General features: G+C 35.8%; 1 protein-coding gene across 1 annotated transcript; it reads left to right on the forward strand.

Moving 5' to 3' along the window:
• Window positions 1-18,265: 18,265 nt before the first annotated feature.
• On the forward strand, window positions 18,266-23,137 carry LOC131064542 (auxin transporter-like protein 1). The gene is made up of 8 exons (XM_057998694.2): window positions 18,266-19,441; window positions 19,681-19,866; window positions 20,284-20,396; window positions 20,607-20,790; window positions 21,014-21,111; window positions 21,362-21,569; window positions 21,929-22,183; window positions 22,649-23,137. Exons 1-8 carry the CDS (start codon window positions 19,250-19,252, stop codon window positions 22,829-22,831), a joined length of 1,419 nt encoding a protein of 472 aa, XP_057854677.1. The 5' UTR covers window positions 18,266-19,249; the 3' UTR covers window positions 22,832-23,137.
• The last annotated feature ends 817 nt before the right edge of the window (window positions 23,138-23,954 follow it).

Here is a 23,954-nt window from a genome sequence, read left to right on the forward strand (position 1 = left end):
CAACTTTGTTTGCATATTGAAGAAAGCATTATATGGTCTAAAGCAAGCGCCTAGAGCATGGAATTCTAGGTTACATAAGTATCTCCATTAGCAAGGATTTAGAAAAGGAAACACTGACAACAATTTATATATCAAGGTAGATGGAGACTACATGATAATAGTAGTGGTATATGTAGATGATATCATCTTTGGAGGAAACAAAGATGTTCTATGCAAAGAATTTTCTGATCAGATGCAGTCAGAATTTGAGATGTCCATGCTTGGAGAGTTATCATATTTTCTTGGTTTGCAAATATCATGGCAGAATAAGGGCATATTCATCTCTCAAACCAAGTATGCTAAAGACATGTTGAAGAAGTTTCAAATGGAGGACAATAAACTGGTTAGTACTCCCATGGTGACAGAATGCAAGTTGAGAAAAGATGATGAGTCACCTAGTGTTGATTAGACCTTGTATAGATCCATTATTGTGCAACCAGTGTGCATGGTAGCTAGATTCCAAGCTGCTCCAAAGCAATCACATGTAAATGGTGTTAGAAGAATCTTAAAGTATCTGCAAGGAACACTTACTTATGGCTTATGGTATCCAAAGAAAGAAGATTTCATTTTGCAAGCCTATACTGATGTTGATTGGGTAGGATGTGTAGATGATAGGAAGAGCACCAGTGGTGGAGATTTCTTCCTTGGAGATAGATTGGTGTCATGGAACAACAAGAAGCGGGATTCCATTTCACTATCAACTATTGAAGCTGAGTATATTGTAGTTGCCACATGTTGCTCTCAAGTTTTGTGGATGAAGCAAACTCTGAAGGACATTTAGGTAGAGTTTTTGGATCCTATTCCATCATGTGTGAAAACTCAAGTGCAAACAATATATCAAAGAAACTTGTCATGCACTCTAGGAAAAAGCACATTGCAATCAACTATCATTTTCTTAGGGAAAATATTGCAAAGAAGGAGGTAAAAGTTGAATATGTTCCCACAAGTGAGCAAGTTGCTGACATTTTCACAAAGCCTCTTCCAAAGGACAATTTTGAGTACTTGAGACAAAAATCGGGTGTTGTCTCACCCTCCTTCTACACTTAAAGCATTGAGTTGAGATCTATGGTTCAGGGGGAGCATATTGTTTCTATATTTACTGCCTTGAACCTCATGTATAGTCTCAGTGGGAGATTTAAATTGTTGTAAGCAATATTGGTTCGGCTTTTGTCATGATCAAATGAGGCGTTCATGCACAGTTGACATTTGGTTGCAACACCCTTTGTCATTGTTGTCAAAGGGGGAGAAATTGTCAGAGAAATGGTCTGTGAATGATTCTCCAAGTTTGTTGACATCAATGCCAAAGGGGGAGATTGTTGGCATTATTGTCATTGATGTCAATTAGTGCTACTAAAATGTTGTAGGTTACAGACGAAGATGGGTTACAAAGTGCAAATCAACATTGGTGCTAATCACTATATGCCACATAGTGCGCTGGACCCATCGGGTTTGATATAACAGGATTGCAGGTTTAGTTTTCCTCATTACTGGCAATTCAACCAGTATGGTGGTTTGACTAGATGTCCTCCATCGCTTTTCAGGGCATCGTGTTTTATTGAAAAGGGCATCTCAGATTTGAGTGGTCCCCATCTGTCCACCTATTGGTAGCTCAGTAGTTCACTTATGTTACGTTATGTTCATGTGGGACACATCATGTATGAGAAGGCATCCCGCTACCCCATGACGAGTTGGAAGAAAATGGTCTATCCCTCTCTCCCATGTCGTAGATGGATGGATAGAAAGACCTCGCGGGGTAAGCAAAATCAAAAGAGCTCAAGACCCCCTGCTATCTTGCAACATGTTTGTTGAGTCTTGGTTGACCACACGAGACAAGATAACTCAAAGGGAAATGAGTCCCTTGCTATCTTGTGCCACGCAAAGTGTGTGCATATTATTCATGGCACGAGATAACTCCAAGCTAGGCATAGCGACTCCCGCTATCCCGCGACTTGTTTGAGTTGAGGTTGAAGGTCTCGTGGGGTAATAAATGAAGAAACAAGAGATGTTCTCTCTTATCCCATGGTGTCAAATGTGACTAACAAAAGTCACGCGGGATAAGAAACTAAAGGGAGGATTGTTGATTCCCTTATCCTGCACTGGCTAAGATGCACACAAAATATCATGTGGGCTAACAAGTGAAAGCATGCCTTAAAGAAAACTTTATACTGCAAAAGACGAGGATGATGTCAATGGGCCCGCAGGATAAGAAAAACAAAAGGAAGTGAAGGGCTTGCTTATCTCGCAAGGGTTCACAATAGAAAGAAGAGTGTTGCGGGATAAGAGTATAGAGGAAAAGGAAAGGTTTCCTTATCTCGCACATCTCCATGAGGATAAGGAAAGGCCGTAGGACAAGAAGATGCTTGTTAAGGAGAAAGACAAAGCCTATCCCACGAGGTGAAACACGGTTAAGGAATGTACCACAGAATAAGGACAAGCAAAGACAAAAGGAAATAATCTTATCCTGCGTAGGAAGAACATGCATGAAGTTCAATGGATCTGAGCAACTCGATAGTCTAGCTAGGTGTTGACTAAGTTTGACTCGATGATGTGGCATATCAAAGGACACTTGTTGAAAGATGAAAGGGTATTTTGTTGACAAAACTAAATTTTGTGACTGACTTTGTGGCCGTCTGCAAGTCGTTAGACTCAGAGGTCCACATGGACGATTGACCAACATTGACCAAGTGACTTGAACACTGAATAAGATGTCTGCATGTCGATTGGCACAAGATTTTTATGTGGAAGTTGACTGACCTTGACCATCTAATCTGGATGAAGAATATGATGACATGAGGCTCCTTGATGAATAGAGAACAAATCAAATATGTTGAAGTCGGTGACGATGGATTTCAGTTGGGTAGGTAAACAGAGAACGAAAGATGCATTAATGGTGACCATGTTGTAGGCGGGCTATGTGGCTCGAGGAAATCTACAGAGGCAAAATTAAATTCCATTGGATAGATTGGGGTTGCTAAAAATAGCAACTTAGTACAAAGAATGATCTAAAGACAGACCAGATGCATTTACTACAGGCAGCAAGTATGAGATCACATTTAGAACAGAGGATAAAATCTCCAAAGTTGCAGACCTCCAAGACAATCGATTTGAATAAAATATTCAAGATTATTGTAGAAGAAAAATTTGATGTGTACAGAGTCAATATGATCCTGTAATAGATGTAAATGTGATTCAACATTGGTAGGTGTGACTGTTGAAACAGAGAAAAAAAAGGGTGGAAACAAAGATATCTCTATGTGTCGATGAAAATGTAGTATGTGCGGAAGAGAGGTGCGTTGAAGCGGTGAAGTTCAGAGTGTGTTGCTGCCAAGAGAAAACAAAGCAGGAATAGAGCATGGTTGAAAAGTAATGTAGTAGCAAAGAGAAGAAGATAACTAGACAGAGGAAGGAGGAGAAACAAAGGAAAAACTTCAAGAGAAAGAGAAAGTCATTCTCGTGATATGAGAAACTTCTAAGTGTTTCAAAACTCATTTGTAACAAGGTTTTATCATTGCATTGTAATAATCACTGTAAATCTCTGAGTGGGTGCTCAGAGAAGGGGTAGGTGCTCCTTTGAGTTGGTGCTCATAAAATCAGGCGTTGGTGCTTGTTGGGTTGGTGCCCTAAACTTTGTAAATTGTTATTTATTGTGAGACTGGATTGGAGCAGTAGACTCTAGTACCTATTCTCACCGAGGTTTTTTCCCACAATGGGTTTTCCTCACACATATGGTGTTATGTGATGTTCTCTTGTGTGTGTGTGTGTGTGTGTGTTTGAACTTAAAGTTTTGAAATACACTGATTCACCCTCCCCCCTCTCAATGTCCACCTATGTTCTTCATAGATTCATGGTTATTTCAATAGTTAGGACATGAGGTTCATGTTTATTTCCTATGATGATTTATCTTAGACATTTCATATTGACAGATGATACATTATGATTTATGAGGATGATGATACATCCTGGATTATTGTGATGGATGGACTTATATTTGGTGATCTATATGCACTTACTATACATGTGTGATTTATATTGCTTATGGTGACGAAGGTATCTTGTTAGTGCTAACACCACTTCATGATTATATTGGATGAGATGATGATGTGATTGTCATGATTGTCTTACTACTGTATTCGTGATAGAGATGATGTCATACCACTCATTACGAGAAATGATATGATGTTGTGATTCTCTTTCACTTGTCTGATTGTTTTATTTTATATGCTATATACATATATTGTTGTGTGTACTTTGGTGGTGACAGGCTTGCAGGTACTAAGCATCGATTCCACCTAGTTTCATAAGTTTGAGTGTGTCTTTATCCCAATGGAAAGTTGGTCAAAGGTGACACAAGTTCCTTCTACACACTCTAGGCTTAAGTTGATACCTTCCAGTTTGATGTCTTGGCTTCAATCGTCTTGTAGGCATTGTGTGGTATGTTGTTCAACCCTATGATGGGTTGCCTTGTGGAAGTTGTGATTATTTATTAATTAATAATTAATTGATCATATAGTTTATTAAATATTAAATTAAATTAATGGATGACATTAATATTTAGATATTATTGTACAATTTAATTATTGAGGGTTATTATTTATTAATGATTTTTTGTGGATCATAATATTTTCTATTTTTCATTATGTATGAAAGATTATTTATTTATTTATTATATTTTATATGTATGTGGGAGATATTTATAGTATTGAGTTTAATTTATATTGGCTCGAGCATTTATATTTATCTGTACATTTAATTATTTGTTTATTGTTTATTTTTTTAATTATTGTTGGCTTATCTTATTGGTTATTTATTTGTTATTATTTATTTACTTACCCCTTGTTATGATTGGTCTATTTTGTGAATTGTGTCTGTGAGATAATATTATTTAATTGTTTATTTATTTGTTTGTTTGTTTATTTGTTTATTTATTGGTATTTGGTTTATTTAATCATTGGTTATTCTTATTATTTAATTCTCTTTTTACCCATTTGGGTTATTAAATTATTATTTATCCCACCTACCCTATTCTATTATTGGTTAAGAGATTTGGGTAATTTAAATAACATTTTTTATATTTTCTTACCTCAAATTTGGGTATGGTTGGTAAGAAATGTTATATTATTGATTATTTTGATTGGTGGAGATTATTGCATTGTTTTTTAATGAAATTCTATTTATTGGCTTTTTGAGTATTTTTTCGTGATTGACTTTCTAGAGAATTCTCTGTATGGTTGAATATTTTGTTTGCTTGGGAGCTTGGTATAATTTGGATTGGATTTGCACTTCACTGAATATATTTAACATAACTTCAATATTCCAAGTTGGAGGTTTTATCCTTCTTTGCATTTTAATTTGAAAAGAATGTTTACATTGTGCATGTGAAAAGATTGTTTGCAGGTAAATTTGGGTGGTTGTAAGATTTAATATATATAGTTTGATAGATATCATTATATTTGGGACTATTGTTTTTCAATGGTTATTTAATTTTTGTAGGTTGTCATAGATGGCTTTTGTAGTTATTTATGTGTTTGTAGTAAGTTTTTGTGCATTCGATAATGGTTTCCCTGGGAGATGTTGGTGTCTGTCTTTCCATGTTGATTTGAGTATCTTGGTTTAATTGTTAACTTATTGGAGTCTCGGTATTTTTGTGAGCATTAGAATTCCTCATCTGTTACTATTGTGAGGAGTTGGTTTTTTGTGTATTGTCGGGAAGAGCTTTTGTGATGTCTTTGAAAGTGCTTGTTTTGTCATGGTTGAATACTCATATATTTGTGAAGTTCCTTGGTTTATAATTATCATTGTGTCTCTATTTGATTTGATTACAACATCATTAAATGGACTTAGTGTTTTACGGGCATTGTCGTAATTTTATTCTCCATTTTCTGAGTTCTTGCACAAGTGCGCTAAACCTTGTAGATTATGTGCTAATTAAACGAATGTGCTATCATGTTGTGCGAATGCCCTGCACATTCATCATATGTGCTACAAAATATATAAATGCGCACTACAAAAATATATAAATGTGCTACCGAATTAGGTGAATGCATCGCAAAATTGTCTATTTGAGTTATATTGTGTCTCAAATGCTTGTTAGAGTGAATATATGTGCTAATGTATTTGGTGAATGTGCTATACTATTTTTTAAAAGCACTAATTTGCCCTCTCTTTTGTGTTTTGGTCATTTTGACTTTTTGATTTGGTTTTTTGGAGTCTATTCTTTGTACCAAAGGCTATTTTCAGTATCATTGTGATTTTTAGAGTTGATTTATGGTTCAAATTAGATAATTGATTATGTTATGAGCTCTAGCAAAAGATGTATGCCTTGTTGTTGAGGGTTATATTGTTTATGGATTCAACGAGATGATTATGCCTTGTTGTAGAGGATTTTATTGTTTATGGCTAAGAAAGAGGGAATTATGTCTTGCTCTTGTTTATTTATTATTGATGAGGCTCTTGGTCTATATGTTTTGGCCCATGGCATTTTGACTATTGTTTCATATTGCATATGTATATGTGGAATATGTTTGTGCGAGCCTCCTTGTTCACGTTACCCTAAGATCTTGGAACATGGTTAGGGAGAGCGGGCTTCCATGTGATGATCGATAGACTACCAAGAGGTTCCCTGTAAGGATGCTTGGGGTCTAGACCACCAGGAACACATTGGAGGTTTTCTTAATTTAAATAAGTGATAACCATAATAATTAATTATATGGATTGGGTAAATAGGATTCATCTAAACAAGATAATAAAATGGATCTTTTGGTGCCCCACCTCATAGCCCTTGAGTGGAGACTCGGGATGAGCATGGGAAGGTTGTGGAGATGACGTAACCAAAATCCCTTAATTCTCCCATAGGTTGATACTATTTCACATGTCTATCAGGGTGACAGTGGAGATCCCATAGTGTCAGGTGGAGATCTCGAAGTACATATATTTCCCTTCTATGTGAGGATAGCATGTGATGACACTCTTCTCTACATATGTCCTTGTTCCTTATGCCTTGATTGTTGGTTAGCCTTTGGGACTTTTATGCTTTTGATTTAGCTTTGTGTTGTGATTTAGGCTATTGTTGTGTGATTTCTCTTCGGTTGTAGTCATTGTTATGTTCATGTCCTTTGATTGTTAGGTTTCACCCTAGGTCTAGAATGTGTGTGGGACCTTGTGTCAATTTCTAGAGCACAGGGGGTGGTTCTTTACGGTTCCACATGATCGGGTGGTTTGATGCCTTCTTCCATTGGGATTTTCCTCTTTGTTGGATGTTCAAGTGCGTGGATGAGGATTCTTATCTTTTCAGCACGTTTCTTGGAATCTTGGAGTGGATTTCATGTATCTTGTCATTAGAAGAGATCATTGCAATCATATGTAATTTGGAGGCTGAAATTGTAAATAGAGACTATGGTTCTTGTAGCAGGAGATGTTGTGGTAACCTTGTTAGATATATAATGTACCATGGATATTCATTATTCATGTAAATATAGGTAGAGATTCATGGTTGAATAAAAGATGGTATTGGATTAGAAATATGTGCATCTCATGTCATTTAATTGAGAAATTATGCTTTACTCTAATGTGAAATCTTCTATTAGAGCATGAGAAATTATTATTCTTTAGAATCGATGTTTGGATCTGTATGGATAATTTATGATTGGGAATACGTGTTTAGGAACATATGAATTTGGCGTTCTAAAAAATAAACCTATAGAATAGAAGTAAATTGGGTTGTATTTGTATATGCATAATGACTAGTTAAATAGATGTTTTCTATGATCTTAGGAGAAATTATCTCTAGAAATATTGTGGAAAAGATACAATTGCAAGACTTGTTTTTTAGCATAGATGATTGCTATCCTTGTAAATAAAATTGTGATTCTTGTTGGAATAGATTATGTTATTTCTATCATGTGGGTGATGTGAGATAAGTATTAGATTTGTATGGATTTATCTTCTAGGAAATGCATTAAGTTGGTGGAATATCCTTTGTAAGTATGATGGCTTAGATTAATGGTTAATTTCCCATGAATTAGTTACAATAAATATTAAGTTAATGCAGGAAGTGATGTTGTAGAGTTTTATGATGTTGCTTATATTCTTAGTGACATGTTAAGTGATGGTGTTGAGATACCCTAGGGAATGTTAATCTATGTGATGTTTATATTTCCGCTTGCATACTTATGTTTTTATGATCATGGTTAGAGAATATTATGTACATGTTTAGATGATGTATGTAATATTTGAGATCATGCCTAGATGATTGTTTATATTTATATAAGTTATATGTTTAGTTAGGATCTTAAAAGAAAAATTATCTCTATATTTTCTAGTTAGTTGGTTAGTTTTCTCTAGGGTACTTTGGCAGGCATTACATATATTATTTATATCATCAAGAGGAATGAGGAAATGTATACAATGATCATTTGAGAATGGAGACATATGAGGATCTCCAAAATTTCCCAAATCTTAGTCCAAATTGTATGGGAAATCAATGTCCAATAAAGAAGACATAGTGTTAAAATCAATACTAAAATTGGAATCAATCCTATGATATAATTGATGTTGTTTTCTCCAACCAATTTTATTATAGGTAGCTCTAGCTCAATTAATATCCCATAAAGATAAGGAAAAACATTAAGAAAATTGAAATGAGTTTGGATGATTTTTTGTCAAGACTCATAATTATCCTTATCTACGATTATCACAAAAGGATGAAATATAAAAATCATGAAACCTTCTCATATAATAAAATCAAAGACAATGAATCTCAATAAAATATGATTCATCTACAATATTATCTTCTATTGTGATTGCTTTAGCTACATTCTTGATCCGAATTATGGATTTTAATGACAACACCTAAGTGAGAACCTGCGGTGTTGTGGATGAACAACATAATACAGAATTGAAGCAAGCCAAAAAGTATTGTATTCAATTCGAAAATCCAACATATAGTAGTCCAAGGGATTCCAAGGGTCACCAACAACTCCTTGAGAATCAAAAAACTAACAGTCATATCAGGTTTATTTACATAATAAAATCTAAAACTATGTAATTTTTTTCAAAAAACTATATAAAATTTGTCCTAACTTTAACTAGGCACAACTTTCTGCACTGGACTCGAAATCACGAGCCGTTTAACTCGTTGGAAAGGTCTCCAAGAGTTGTAGGCCACTTTCAAGGGCTAAAAATGCCCTGAAGGCCTTCAAAAATGTCATTTACTAACATATAGAAAAACTAAGAAAATATATAATAATATTTTCAAATTTTATTCTAATCAATTTTGTTCTTTGTTTTCTCATCCTTGTTTTGGACTTTATCTCGCCTAGAATTTGAATACATATCTTCATACCACACATTTCTTTTTTAAATTATATACTATTATTTAATAATAATATATAGTCCTTATTCATTAAATAATAATAAAATAATTTAAAAAATTGTCTTAAGGCTCAAATTTCCAGTACATGAGGTCATAACCATCTAGTTATTTGAGCTCCTTATCTAACGCATTTGCCAGCTGCACTTAGAAATAAATGATAATTGAATAAAAAATGAATGATAATTGAAACATGAACCATAACTAATACTCTACACATTTTCCTTGTAACTTCGAAACAAATTCAACTTCTCCTCATCATTTTGGATCCCACGGTAATGTTTAGAATTGACAGAATTTACAGAATTTGAGATTTTTCACACAGAAGCAAAACAAAAAAAACACGACTTACCCCCAAATATGTCAATTTTTTAAAGAAGTACGAAAAGACTTCCTACTAATACTTTCTGGCGCTCTCACAGGTGGCTCAAATAAATCCTATTCTGAAACAGTTTAATTTAGTCTAAACAGTTGTCAATCGACTCACGACAACTGCTTATTTTCTTGATTATCCCCAGGAAAGGGGATTTTTAAAATAATAATTAAGCTTGTTATTTTTGCGGTTCAAATGCTTTGCATCTATCTGTTCTAATGTATGTTGAATTCTCCATTACTGGATGGGCTATCACAGATTGCCAAAGTTTACGGTCTGTTTTGGTCGACAACAATGGTCAAATCAAACTTTGTATTTTGAAATAAAGTAATAGTTTACTAATTTTATATGTAAATAAATAATAATTGAAATTGAGAAGCATTCATTTCTGAAAGCAGAAGTAGAACTCTTATGCAACAGACGTATTCAAGATGATGATGTAATTCCCCAGAATCTCCCAGCTGTAGAGATATAGAGAGGGGCTATACAGTCAAAGGAAAATATCTTTCATTTATGAACAGTAAAAGTATAATTTAAATCAATAATTTAAATTAATGTTTTCTTAATAAATAAGAGATATTTTTTAGACTAAGTTAAATTATTGATTATGATATTGTTATCGAGATTCAATTATGTAATTTTTGAGTCAAACTCTTGACTCATATTTTATTACCAGTGGTTCATAAGAATCCATATCTCATGAAGATGAATGATACACTTAACATTCAATGTTCTATTCTTAATTATTGATAGTATTTATTAGGGGAGATGACCCACTAGTTGAGTGCATTCCAATTGTTGTGATAGTAGGTGTTGACTTACTATTCATACTTGTTGATCTAATGTCCAATTGTTTTTGACAACATTGCATCAATAGTTGTGACTTTAATACCCATAATTGAATGAAATGTACCCTTAGTTGTAAAAAGCAACCAATCATGTAATGCCACATTAGGCCCCTTATGCAGGATTACTGGTCTCACCTTTTTTTTTTGCTATTTTGGACACCTTGGCAAAAGCACGCTGATGTGGCATCATATTTGATGATGTGGCCCTAAAACCTTAGTAATAAGCAGGGCACTTGCCAAGTAAGTTGTTGTAAAAACTTGGGAGTGATTTGAAATTTCCAAGTAAGATTGTGAGAAGCGCGAAGTTAGGGTGCTCAACTATTGGGTCATCTTCCCTATTTAACCAACATGACAGTTGTTCCAAAGGTTATCTTTTTATCATAAACTATCTAATTGACCATTTCCTCTGCAATAGCATATGAAGTTTGTACATATAAACATATAAAGAGCACTAACAGGTATTTTCAAAAACTAAGAACATAAAGCACATAAACTAGCCTGTTTGTTTAAACTCTTCTATTTGGCTCAATTTCAGACAACTAAATTATTTTCTAGCAGTTGAAAAAGAAATGAAAAATAAAAACAAAGATGCAACTCTTGTTTTAAACTATTTTATAGCAAATACTTAAACTATGATCTATTTTATTGTTATTTTGTAGATTTAGATGCAAGCTCCTAAAATTGTACTTGAAGTTACTTATCTCAAAAAACTTAGTAGCCAAAACACCTCCTAACCTAAATAGGTGTGGAAACAACTAGTTTTTCAGATATAACCAAGACTCTTAGGTACTCAAGACAATGTTACTCATATAGGATGGCCTCAATCTTTTTTTCAATATTTTTTTTGCTTCTCATGCGAAGATGGCATTTCAAGAATTTGAAACATTTTGGAACAGAATCTGAAACAAAAACAAGCAATTAAAGAATTTTAAGTAGATGAAGATCTTTATCATTTAATTTTGCCTAAACATATCTAAGGATAAAGTCATCAACCAATTCAAGCTTGTTCCTTGGTCAAATCTATTACATAACTTGATTCAGACACGGTTCCATAAAAAATTTTTGGGGTCGGTAAAGGCAAAGCCAAGATTTATATTGATTTAGATTAAGTACAAAAAATTCTTATCTGAGAATAATGCCATTAAGAAACTATTCTCAGTGAACCCAAAAAGACATGATTTCCTAAACAATCAAGAAACCATTAAACTTATGGTTTAGCCATTTTAACAAAGCCATCAAAAATTTAGCAGTCTGATGAAAATGGTGCTAAAAACGATTATGGCAGGTTCAACTGCCCAAAACCAGAGTGTTTAAGCATATGCAAAAGAAACCAAAATAAACTTTATACAATTTTACGTTTAGTATCGATAATGGAAATTGACACAACAACAAAAGAGAGCCTAGCTTGCAGAGGGAGGATCAGGTTGGTGCAGCTCAATTCTTGCTCCTCTTCGGCCTCTGCTTGCTGGATGACCCCGGCCACGACCCAAACCCCTACGACTTCTGCTCGAACCGCCTCTACCACTCTATCCAACTTGTAGTTCTGCCTCTGCAACTTTCATGGGCAGTATTCCATTCAATTTTGCAAACTGGAAGAGGTCCTCCTCTTTCCCTAAGGCCTTTGGATTGTCTCCCAAAAACCTCCATTTAAGGTAGCTCAAACCCACTCCAGCAAAGACTTTGTGCCTATCCAAATCTTTTCCTTTCAGATCAAGTAGGAAAGGATAGTATTTGATGAGCTCTCCGCGAGCATTGAAAATAATTCGGTCGCTTGGCCGAGGTGCCCCAGACTCGTGGAGGGCCTTGTTCAAGATTTCTTGGAAATCCTAGAGAATTTCCTCAAGAAAAAGCTCCTTGGTAAGGCTCCAAACAACTTGCTTGGGTAGCTTCTGGTCCAACAGAGAAGCCACAAACCTAGAGGAGATGTTGGTATTGTCTCACGAGTACTCTTCCTTGCTCAAATGCGCACTACCCAGGATCATTTTGACTGCAAGCAAAACTGGAGGGTCCGCATGGAAGAGGAGACACTTCAGTCTCAAATCCGTGATCCTTTTGAAAGAAACCCGACGAGTGGATGCGTTGAGAGAAATAGGAGTGTCTACACCAAAGTATGAGGAGGGCCTTGGGTAGATGCTCATGATGAATCCAAACGGTGGTTCAGAAGACATTGTGAGCAAAGAAGAGAGGGCAAGCGAGAACGAAAACCAGAGAGAAAGATTGAGATTATGCTAGTAGAAATGAAGGTTGCGTGCAGAAAATGCTCTGACATGAAAAATGAGCGCACGCCTCAACACCTAATAATGAGGAGCAGATGAGCATTAAAGGCTCCCACGAAGGTGGTAGAGGATAAATGTCCAAATCAAAACCAATCTTCCCAAGCGCATATGGTAATAGCAACCTATGGACAACTCTTACAAAGGGTACAAAATGATGGGGGAAGCCAGTTGGAGCTTCGAAAAACTGAGAAAGATGAAGAGGTGGTTAGATTTAACGGACTGTTGGCAAAGGTAAACCAGACCCACCATAAACCCCAGGTTTAGGTGGACACATGAATTCAAAAAAGCGAATTAGTCGTTAGTAGAAACTGCCAAAGGAAGGCGGGTAGTAAACATTCAAATTTGAAATCTACATTCCTCAAACAGGTTGATAGGGAGCGACCCCAAATCTCCAGAAAGACAAGACTTGTTAGGTGACCTAATCTGCATAACCACTACCCCGAGAACTCTGAGACCACCAATTAATGGAAGAACCTAGAGCTTCTATTTTGGATAAGGCATCTGCTACTGCATTCGCTTCCCTGTAGATATGTTTGGCCTCAAATTGCTCAAGTCAGTTCAAATTATTAACGATTTTTTTCTAATATTGCTTGAAGTCTCCAGTTTGGGGGTTTTGTTTTCCTTATTGCATTTATTGCTATCTCTGAGTCTCCTTCCAGTGAGACATTTCTTAGACCATGGTCAATGCAATCCTTCAAGCCAAGTAGCAAGGCAGTGAATTTTGCTATATTATTGGTGTCTGGGAGAATTGGTTTTGCCATTTTCCCAATAGCTGCTCCTAATTGATCTCTGATAACATAACCAATTCTAGAAGGACCAGGATTGCCTCTAGAGGCCCCATCAAAGTTTAATTTCACCCAATCCAGTTTTGGGGGTGACCAGGTTGCATCTTTTCTAGCATTGATTTTTTGACCAGAGGAGTAAGAGATGTTAATTCCTTGCCACTTTAGCTTGATATTTTCGTCCCATGAAGAAAAGACTTTGGGCTGATCCAAAGAAAATGCTATTCTGCAATTGACTAAGTCCACAATTGTCGATTCAATTGAGTTCAAGATTGAATCTTGCCTCCTAGCTTTGCCTTCAAATAACCTACGATTCCTTTCTTTCCAGATTTCCTAGATTAAGCATGACGAGGATACTTCCAGAATTTGAATTAGAGAACTCTCCTTAATAGGAAGGGGCCAACTTTGGAATAGGGATTTGATGTCATTCAGTAGGGCCATAATCAAACCTAACTTGGCACAAAGCCATCTCCAGCATTTGGAAGCAAAGGGGCAATTCAAGAGAAGGTGGTTCGTTGTCTCTGATTGGGCTTTACATAAAATGCATCTTGATGGTCCTTCGAAGCCCATTCTTGTAAACTTTTCTGCAGTTAGAATCTTTTTTTGGAAGGCTAGCCATGCAAAGATGCCCGCTTTTGGAATTACTTTGGAGCTTCAAAGGGATATCTTGGTTGCACTGATCTGCAAGGCTAACTAGAATTCTATATCCATCTTTTGAATTATACTACCCTGTTTTGGCTGGCGCCCAGATAAGAGAGTCTTCACCTCTTCTGGGCCTGATGTTTCTTGCTTCTAGAAGTCCTAGGAGTTGATCTGGGTCTTCCCTTGGAATTGGCAGGCCCTCCATTGTTTTCCATCTCCAGCAATGTGGGTTCAACAAGTCACCCATTTCCAAATAGTCTCCAACTTGGGAGTCCCAGTGCTATTTGAACCAGTGTTCTGCAACAGGGATATGGATTAAATTAGCCAGATGTGGATAACCACCCCAAGAGTCCTCCCAGAATAGACTAGATGAACCATAATGTATATCCCAAGAAATCGAATTTGAAACCAGATTTCTACATGAGATGATAAAGTTCCAGGTTCTGGAACCCTTGGGAAAATTGCCTGATCTAAGGATGTTGAGATGGTTCTGATTTGGAATATACTTTGTTGCTAGCATTCTAACCCATGTTGCACTAGGGTTTTTTATGAATTTCCAAACTAATTTAGCCCCTATAGCTATATTTTGCAGTTTAAGGTCCCTAATACCTAGGGCACCCATTGATCTGGGCTTAATGATTTGGTCCCAAGCTATTAAAGCAATTTTATTCTTCTCTTCAGTGTTTTGCTAGAAGAAATTTCTCATCTTCTTAATTATGAAGGAGTTAGCACTAGCTGTTAGAGATAGTATGGATAAGAGATAAATTGGAAGGGCCGAGATCACTGCTTGGATCATCACTAGCCTTCCTACCCAAGAGATGTCATTTGCCCTTCCAGGAATTTTTACTTTGTTCAACTTTTAGTTTTAGGGGGTCCCAGAATTTAGAGTTCCTTAGACCTCGATCTATTGGAATGCCCAAGTGAGTGCATGGAAGACATCCATCTCTGCAGTTTAGAATTATGAGATTTTTGGTCTGTAAAAAGATTGGAGTAGTGAAGAAATAAACTTTGATTTTATCCTTGTTTCTAAATTGGCCTGAAGCCCTTCCATACATTTCTAAAATTTGATTGAGATGAGAGGCTTCCTTTGCATTCGTTGCCCACAAGAGAAGGTTGTCGTCTGCAAACTGCTGATGAGTAACTACAAAATCCTTTGTTATTTTAATTCCTTCTAGCAGATTAATGGTGAAACTAGCTTTAATTGCCCTTCCTAGTGCCTTTGCCATAATAATGTAGAGAAAAGGAGATAGAGGATCTCCTTGTCTTATACCCCTTGAAGAGGGAAAGAAGCCCGCTGGTTTTCCATTAACCAGAACTGAAAATTTAGGCATTGATATGCATTCAAATACCCAGTTGATCCATTGATTGTCAAAGCCAAATGCTTGCATAATTTTGCATAGGAAGCGCGAATCTACACTATCATAAGCTTTTGTTATGTCTAATTTTATTATCATACCTGGCCTATCTGTGCTTTGAAGGGTGTGGATTGCTTCTTGGGCTACAATCACTCCATCAAGGATTGAGCAACTAGGAACAAAGCCAACCTGTTCCTCTGAGATGATGATGTCCATGAGAGGCTTCAATCTGTTAGTCATCACTTTTGAGAGAATTTTATAGACTGTGTTGCATAGGGAAATGGGCCTATAATCTCCAAGATTTTTTGCCTTCTCCTTCTTTGGAATGAGAGCTATGAAGGTGTTATTTACTTCTTTGAGGATATTCCTTGATCTTCTTGAGCACTCTAGGGCTTCTGAGAGTTCTTGACCTAAGATACGCCAGCATTTCTTGTAAAAATCTGTAGGAAAGCCATCCAGACCAGGAGCCTTGTCAGAGGGGAGCTGGTTTAGAGCTTGGAATACTTCTTCCAATTTTATTTTATCATTTAGCATCTAGTTTTGATCATCTATTGTGATCTTAGGGATCCCTGCCAGCAACTTATTTTGATCCAGCAAATGAGATCCTTCATTGTTATTTAGAAGATTAGAATAAAAGGATATAATCTCTTCCTTAATTTCCTCCGCGTCCTCTGAGATTTTGTTATCTGTAGATTGCAGTTTAGATATCCAATTCTTGCTTCTTCTGATTTTTGTTACATTATGGAAAAACTTGGTGTTTTTGTCCCCCATTCTGAGCCAGTTCTCTCTGGATTTTTGCTTCCAGAAGATTTCTTCTTTAGAGAGAATGTCTTCATACTCCAATAAGAGGGACATTTCCCATTGAAAAGATTCTCGATCCTTTCCCGCCGAGATAATCCTGTCAGTAAGAGCTTCTAATCTCTCTTCTAGTGATCTTTTCGTTGAGAAAATATTTTTGAAATGTTGAGAGTTCTAGTGAAGCAGTTTCTGTTTAACTAATTTGAGCTTTGCAATGAAGTAGAAAAGTTTTGAACCCTGAAAAGATCCTTCCTTCCAGCAATTTTCTATCAGTGTAAGAAAATTTTGGTCTTTTATCCACATATTTTCAAACCTGAATGGAGTCCTAGACAATCCCTAAGTGCCTTGCAAAGAGAGCAAGATGGGGTAATGATCTGAGCTTGAGCAAGGAAGGACACTGTAGGAAGGAGTAAAAGGAAAGAGAGCCAAGTCTCCTTGCCAAAAGAATCTATCTATTTTTTCTGCTATATTGCTGAAATCTTTCCTTCTATTTGTCTATGTAAAGGTGTCTCCCGAATCTATTTCTAAGAGACCATTCCTTTCGATCCAATTATTGAAATCCTAATGGGACCCCCCTAAACGAGTGATTCCTCCCCTCTTATCTAAGGCCCTCCTAATAGCATTAAAATCACCCCCAATGAAGACTTGTTCATTGGATAAAGTGGATAAAACTCCATCTAGAGAATACCATGTGCCCCGAATCTATTTCCAAGAGACCATTCCTTTCGATCCAATTATTGAAATCTTGCTGGGACCCCCGTAAACGAGTGATTCCTCCCCTCTTATTGAGGCCCTCCTAATAGCATTAAAATCACCCCCAATGAAGACTTGTTCATTGGATAAAGTGGATAAAACTCCATCTAGAAAAGACCATGTGAGTCACTTTTTGTGTGGAGACACTGGGCCATAGATATTGATGATGAAAAAAGAAATATTTGACTGAAGATGGGTTCCATTATTTAATTTGACAAAAAAAAAACAAGCTTAAATTGGTTAGCTCTACCCTAGATATGCTTAGACAAAACTAAATGATAAAGGATCTTCCTCTACTTAAAATTCTTTAATCCGCTACTATTTGGATCCCACGGTAATTTTCAGAATTGACAGAATTTACAGAATTTCCACACACTTCCAGCACTCAAAATGAGAAATCGAAAGAAAACAAGACTGCCTCCGCATATTTCTTGTTTGTTCTGAAGTACGAAAAGTCTTCCTTTCAAGTACTTTCTGATTCTCTCACGGGTGGCTCAAATGAATCGTATACGGAACAGTTAAATTTAGTGTAAACACTTCTCAGTAAACTCACGGTTACTTCTCATTTCTTAATTACCCTTACCAAAAGGGATATGATAAAACATAATTAAGTTTGTTTTGCTTGTGGCCCAAATTCTTTGCATCTGTTTTAATGTATGTTGGATTCACCAATATTGGATAACCTATCACAGATTGCCAATGTTTTAAGGCCTGTTTTGGTCGAGAACAATTGTCAAAGCAAAATTTGTATTTTAAAATGAAGTAATAACTTAGAATTTTACATGTGAATAATGAAATGATGGATAAAATTGATCAGCTGTCTTTTTTGAAAGCAGCAAATACCAAGTCAAATCTTAAACGTTTAACCCGTTGGGAAAATAATACTGTACAACTCTTACACAACAGTTGTATTCAAGATGGATGTAATTCACCAAGAATCTCCCAACTAGAGAGAGAGATTGTGTACACTGTCAGAAAGAATAAACCTTTTACCATTTATTAACAGTGGAAACCCCATTCCACCGATAACTTGAATCGATGTTCTGTTCTTAATTTTTGGTAGTATGTAACCGATTTGACAATTCTTCCATAGGTTATCTTTTTATCATAAACCGTCTGATTGACCATTTCCCCTGCATACGATCGTATAAACATCTCAGAAAGAAAAAATCTCTACCATTTATGAACAGTAAAATCCTCATTCCATCAATAATTTGAATCAATGTTCTATTCTTTATTATTGGGGGTATTTAACCAATGGGACAGTTGTTCCAAAGCTTATCTTTTATCATAAACAGTCTCAGTAACCAGTTCCCCTGCTAATGAAGTTTGAACATATAAACATCGAAGGAGTACCGACAGGTATATTCAAACACTAGGAAAATAAAGGAGCCTGTCTGTTTAAACTCCTCTATTTGTCTCCCAACTTCTACTGGCCTACGAAGAAACTGGAAAATATAAGTTCTATTAGATGACATTTTTTTCTCGTTTCTTTCTCTGGTGGCCCGTGACAGAGTTCCAACTCAGAGCCCCACTAAAACTCCACGTTTTTCCTTCTTCCTAGTGTTAAGTCGGCTCATTCTTAGCCTTAAAGACTCATTGCTTGAGGTGCCCTATCCAAATCCATGTCATTTGGAGCAAAATTTTCAAATTAGATTTCTCTACGCCTTCCCAATTTATTTCTATAAATTCACAAGGACGATGCTATTGCAATCACATATCATCTTTTGTTGCAAGTAATCTGCTCAGATTGGGTGTTCTCCACTTCTTGGGCCTGTGAGTGACTCAATGTTGTGGGAAACTGAATAACATAGAGTGGTTGACTGTCTTTTCTCAGTGTGGTTGAGTGTCTTCTAGATTTAACTGTGTAGTACTTAGGTTTGTCAGATCTCTCTTAATGACCCATCATCAGGGTTAAAAAAGAAGCCTGTGCTGAATATAGGCCTTGCACTTTTAGGGGCAAGAACCCAAGGTTGGTCTTAGCAAGCAATAGATTTGCATACCAGCTGGTCAACCATGGAACAAACTGATATAGAAAGAGATAATACAACTAGTGGGATTACTCCCATGGAAGTTAACATAGAAGTAGATGAAAATCAGAAGAATTATAGTGCAAATGAAAAGCCGGGCTTTAAGGGATGGGTGCAGAAAACCCTGTGGCATGGTGGTTCTAATTATGATGCTTGGTGCAATGCTGTCTCTGGCCAGGTATGGCACCATGCCCTTCACCCTTTTCTTTGATTGTAGACTATGTTTTGATTCTATGACAATGGACACATAGTACCTTTTTGCTCTTTACTCATTTTTTATCTGATGATGTACTACAAAGTGTGATTCGAAATGTTGATGAAACAAATCTCTACACAATCTAAACCAAAAACAATGCAATTATAAATGATAGAGATTATATAAAGCAGAGAGTAATGTTTTGTAATGTTTTTTAACAGGTGGGCCAGGTGATCCTGTCCATGCCTTATTCCTATTCACAAATGGGCTTGAAACTTGGGATTTTCTTCCATCTCCTGTACGCTATAGTGGGTATATGGACTTGCTATATGCTGTCATGCCTGTATTTGGAGTACCGCTCTCGTAAAGAGAAGGAAGGAGCCACTTTCAAAAACCATGTCATACAGGTGAATGAATCAAAATATCACTTTTGTGTTCAAGGGATTGTTTGCAGCTCGAAAAATAATGGATTTAGCTGCTTATTCAAATTGTTTTCCAGTGTTTCATGAGGATCTAATTCTACTAGATTCTTTTAAATTTTTAGGGAATAGATGGAACCCCTCTTTCTATTAAGTATCGATTTTAGTTCAGGTCCATCTACTAGACACATCATTAGGGAGCAGATGAATTCTTCTCTTTTGATTAAGTATTGATTCCATTCTGCTTTCTAACAGTAGGTCTAATAAAGAGACACTGCACTTTGGAAAACAATTCGAATATATTGCTGAATCAAGAAAAACCCAATTATTATACCCACTTTTACTAGCTTTTGATTTCCTAAATTTTCAATCTGTCTTGATGGTTGTGCTTGATGAAATTTTCAGTACCATGAAGTCATGGGATACTTAGTTGGACCCTGGCTGAAGTATACATCTCTGTTCTTTAACATTGTCACCATGGGATCTGTGGCAGTTGTGCAGATCATAGCATGTGCAAGGTAGCTAAATAATCCAATCTCACTGGTTCTTATTTATTTAATAATCCCACAATTTAATGCCCTCTATTTCTTTAGATGTATAATTGAATTGGAGTTTTGAGGTGAAATTTGAATTGTTTAATTTGACTTTTTATGTCTGGTTTTTGAGAGAATTTCATTGTGATATGATTAAATCGGTTTTGTTCTGTGGTCTGCGTAAACTGTGTGTAGCAATGCATATTACCTAAACTCTGACTACAATAAACGAACGTGGGCTATCATATTCGGAGGCATATCAACACTCACGATTCTCCTTCCATCATTCCACAATTTCAGAATATGGTCCATCATAGGAGTGCTCACTACAACTTACACCGCCTGGTACATGGTCGTTGCAGGGCTTCATCACGGCCAGGTTTGAATCACTGTCATTTAGCCATGACAAGAACATAAATATGAATTAATGTAGATTGACTCCAAGTTACAGTCCTGAATAATCATATCACTTAATTTGATGTAATGAAAATATTGCTTACAAAATTATACAGAGCAATTTGACTCACACATGAATCCATGATGTGAAGGAAGTGGTAACACCTTTTGAAATTATGCTTATGCTTTCTCTTGCTCCCATTCAGGTACCCAACGTAAAGCACTCTGCTCCAATATCGATGGAAAAGTTTTTCACAGGGACCACCAATATACTCTTTGCATTCGGTGGTCATGCAATCACCATGTAATGCTCACAAACTTCATTCATTTCTTTATGCTATGCTCTTTTTGGTTTAGAGGTGTCGTAAGCCCACTTTTCTTAGATTCTTATTCCAGATCTATTAGATCTTTAACAATTATTTGTAAATATTAATAATAATTTTCAATTTCAATGTGTACATAAGGTCTTGCAACTATTTAATCTCTGTATTTTCTGGCTAATTAACAGTGTCTAACCTTTTTTCACATTCTCTTCTGCATGTTTTTCTTATCAGAGAGATCATGCATGCTATGTGGCAGCCAAGAGCATACAAATATGTATATCTTGTGACAGTGGGATATGTGATGACAATTACCATGCCACACTGTATAATACTCTACTGGGCCTTTGGAGATGAGCTGCTGGAACATTCCAATGCCTTGTCAGTGCTCCCATCTTCGCCCTTCAGAAGTGTAGCATTGTGTTTCATGATAGCTCACCAGGTAACTCATTCATCACGATGAAACACTTTTCCTCAGCTTAAACATAAATTCTACTCCACGATATTTCTCAGCTGCATGCCTGATTTTTAACCTTTTCAATAATAGATTCATTTCATCAAAAATTAAATTTTTAATTAATTAAGAACAGGGGAAGTGGTTTGGGAGGAAATGGCGAGGCATCAATGTATAAGTTATCTTCATACATCATAATTTTAAATGCATTGGTGTGTCTTAAGATAGCCGTTTCCTCAATTACTAACCATCTTCTTTTCAAAAATTGTTCAGCAATTAATTGCAGTCTTTCTATTTTTCTAGAAATCGTACAGAAAAGAACTCTGATCAAGTGTTTTATAATGCAGGCAATTGCATTTGGACTTTTTGTTATGCCACTAAATTTCATGTGGGAGAAAGTGTTGGGAGTGCATAAATCACACTATCTGACCAGAGTAATTGCAAGGCTTCCAGTGGCAATTCTCCTATGGTTCTTAGCATTGCTGTTTCCATTCTTTGGGCCACTCAACAGCATAATAGGCTCAATCATCATGAGCTTTTCCACCTACATAATTCCATCCCTTGCCTATCTCATCGTCTACAGAACAAATGCTTCCAGACAGGTTTGATCACTGTTCATCCTCTTGCTTGCATTCTCTGCCCCACAAATTTTACTTTTCACATTACAAATAGTCTTGTTAGGATTCAAATTAAACGGCCATCAAGTCACAGTCCATACGCAAGTCCAAAATCATTATTGCATGTTGGTCCTAAAAAACTCATTCATGCAACGTCACATCTTTATTAAAATCTGATGGTCTCCTGAAATTTTTCAAGATAAGAAGCTCGTGGTTTTTTCGTTGATTTTTTTATCCATAAGACATGCTTAGCTTAGTCATGCATAGGCACATTGTATAACGTGTTAACTTCTAAAGATATTTGGTATGTGGGTCACTTTCTATGGAAGTTTCACCTTCATCTTTCAACATCAATTCGTTTTTAGTTTTTACAAGCAATTGAAATCTGAGATGGCATGTTTTTTCCAGTGGGTATATACTCATACTGACAATATGAATGGGTGTTTACAGGAGGCTGCTGATAAACCAAAAAAATGGATGCCACGTAAGAATGGGATAGTGGTCCTGAACTGGTCAATTGTGGTACTTATTGCAGTACTTGGATTTGGCTTTGGCAGCTGGGCAAGTCTTTCGAATCTAATCAAACAAGTTAACACTTTTGGAGTCTTTGATAAATGTTATCAATGTTCATAGATGCAAAATATGAATAACAGTATACCTTATCATCATAATGGATGGGGTCATGACAGAAAGTTTCAAGCCTGTAATCTATCATCCTAGTGGGATTGTGTGAGAAAGTTCAAAGCTTGTTAAATGAGAATTTTGTTTCTCCTGTGTACTGCATAGATGTTTAATCTGTTTTTAAACTGATCTGTAGCTTTTCTAGCTTACCTGTTTGTATGTAACTGTTCTTACAACTATTTCGTGTAATTTTACTTATAATTTTCTTAATCCAATATAAAAAAAACTCCTATGTTGACCACAAGGAAGTTTATCTGATCCCTAAATATCAGGATGGATTGAGAGTTTGTAAGGAATATATTTCTCTGGAAAAAATATAGTAAGTTACAGATTTGTGGGAACCACCACCGCTTTCTTCAATAAGAAGGGAAAGATTGAAAGAACTAAAACAACTGCGTGACATAATTTTCTTAGTTGAATATTATTTTTTGATTGAACGAGTAGAGAACAAGTCAGCTATATCCTCTCCATGTTACAAATTTTCTGCATTGATTATTTTATAACAAATTGAAAGTTTATGAAGTCGCCAAGTTTTTGTTACTTAGTGAGTGGAAGGTTGTATGCAAAAGAATAATAACTAAAATGGTTAATCAATTAATAAAGTTTTAACCGCAAATTAATGGGCATAGAAGAGTTGATTTTATAAGGAAGTTAAGATTGTCTTATATTAAAATTTGAGAATGAAATTTTCAAATCTGATTTCAATTTAATACAAAGATAATGAAGAAACACAAATAAAGCTGAAATATAAATTGTAACACAATGATTTATGTGGAAAAAATTCTTTGAGTTAAAAAAATGCACATTCCAAAACATTTCAATATCTTAATCTAGAAAATTTCAATGATTACACTGTACTTGTAGAACAAGTATCCATAGTGTTATTCATCAATATATAATACATGAGAAATATGACAACGTTCTAGTAGAGCTTCAATACTTGTAAATTCAAAATAATAATGTCTTCATCGAAGATTTTAATATATCGACTAACATAAGCTAGAAATATCACTATAAATCATTATCATGATAAAACTTCATACAATTTGTACATGATATAAGAGATTCATAATTT

This window comes from Cryptomeria japonica, chromosome 4 (assembly GCF_030272615.1).
Source record: "Cryptomeria japonica chromosome 4, Sugi_1.0, whole genome shotgun sequence".
Lineage (NCBI taxonomy): Eukaryota > Viridiplantae > Streptophyta > Pinopsida > Cupressales > Cupressaceae > Cryptomeria > Cryptomeria japonica.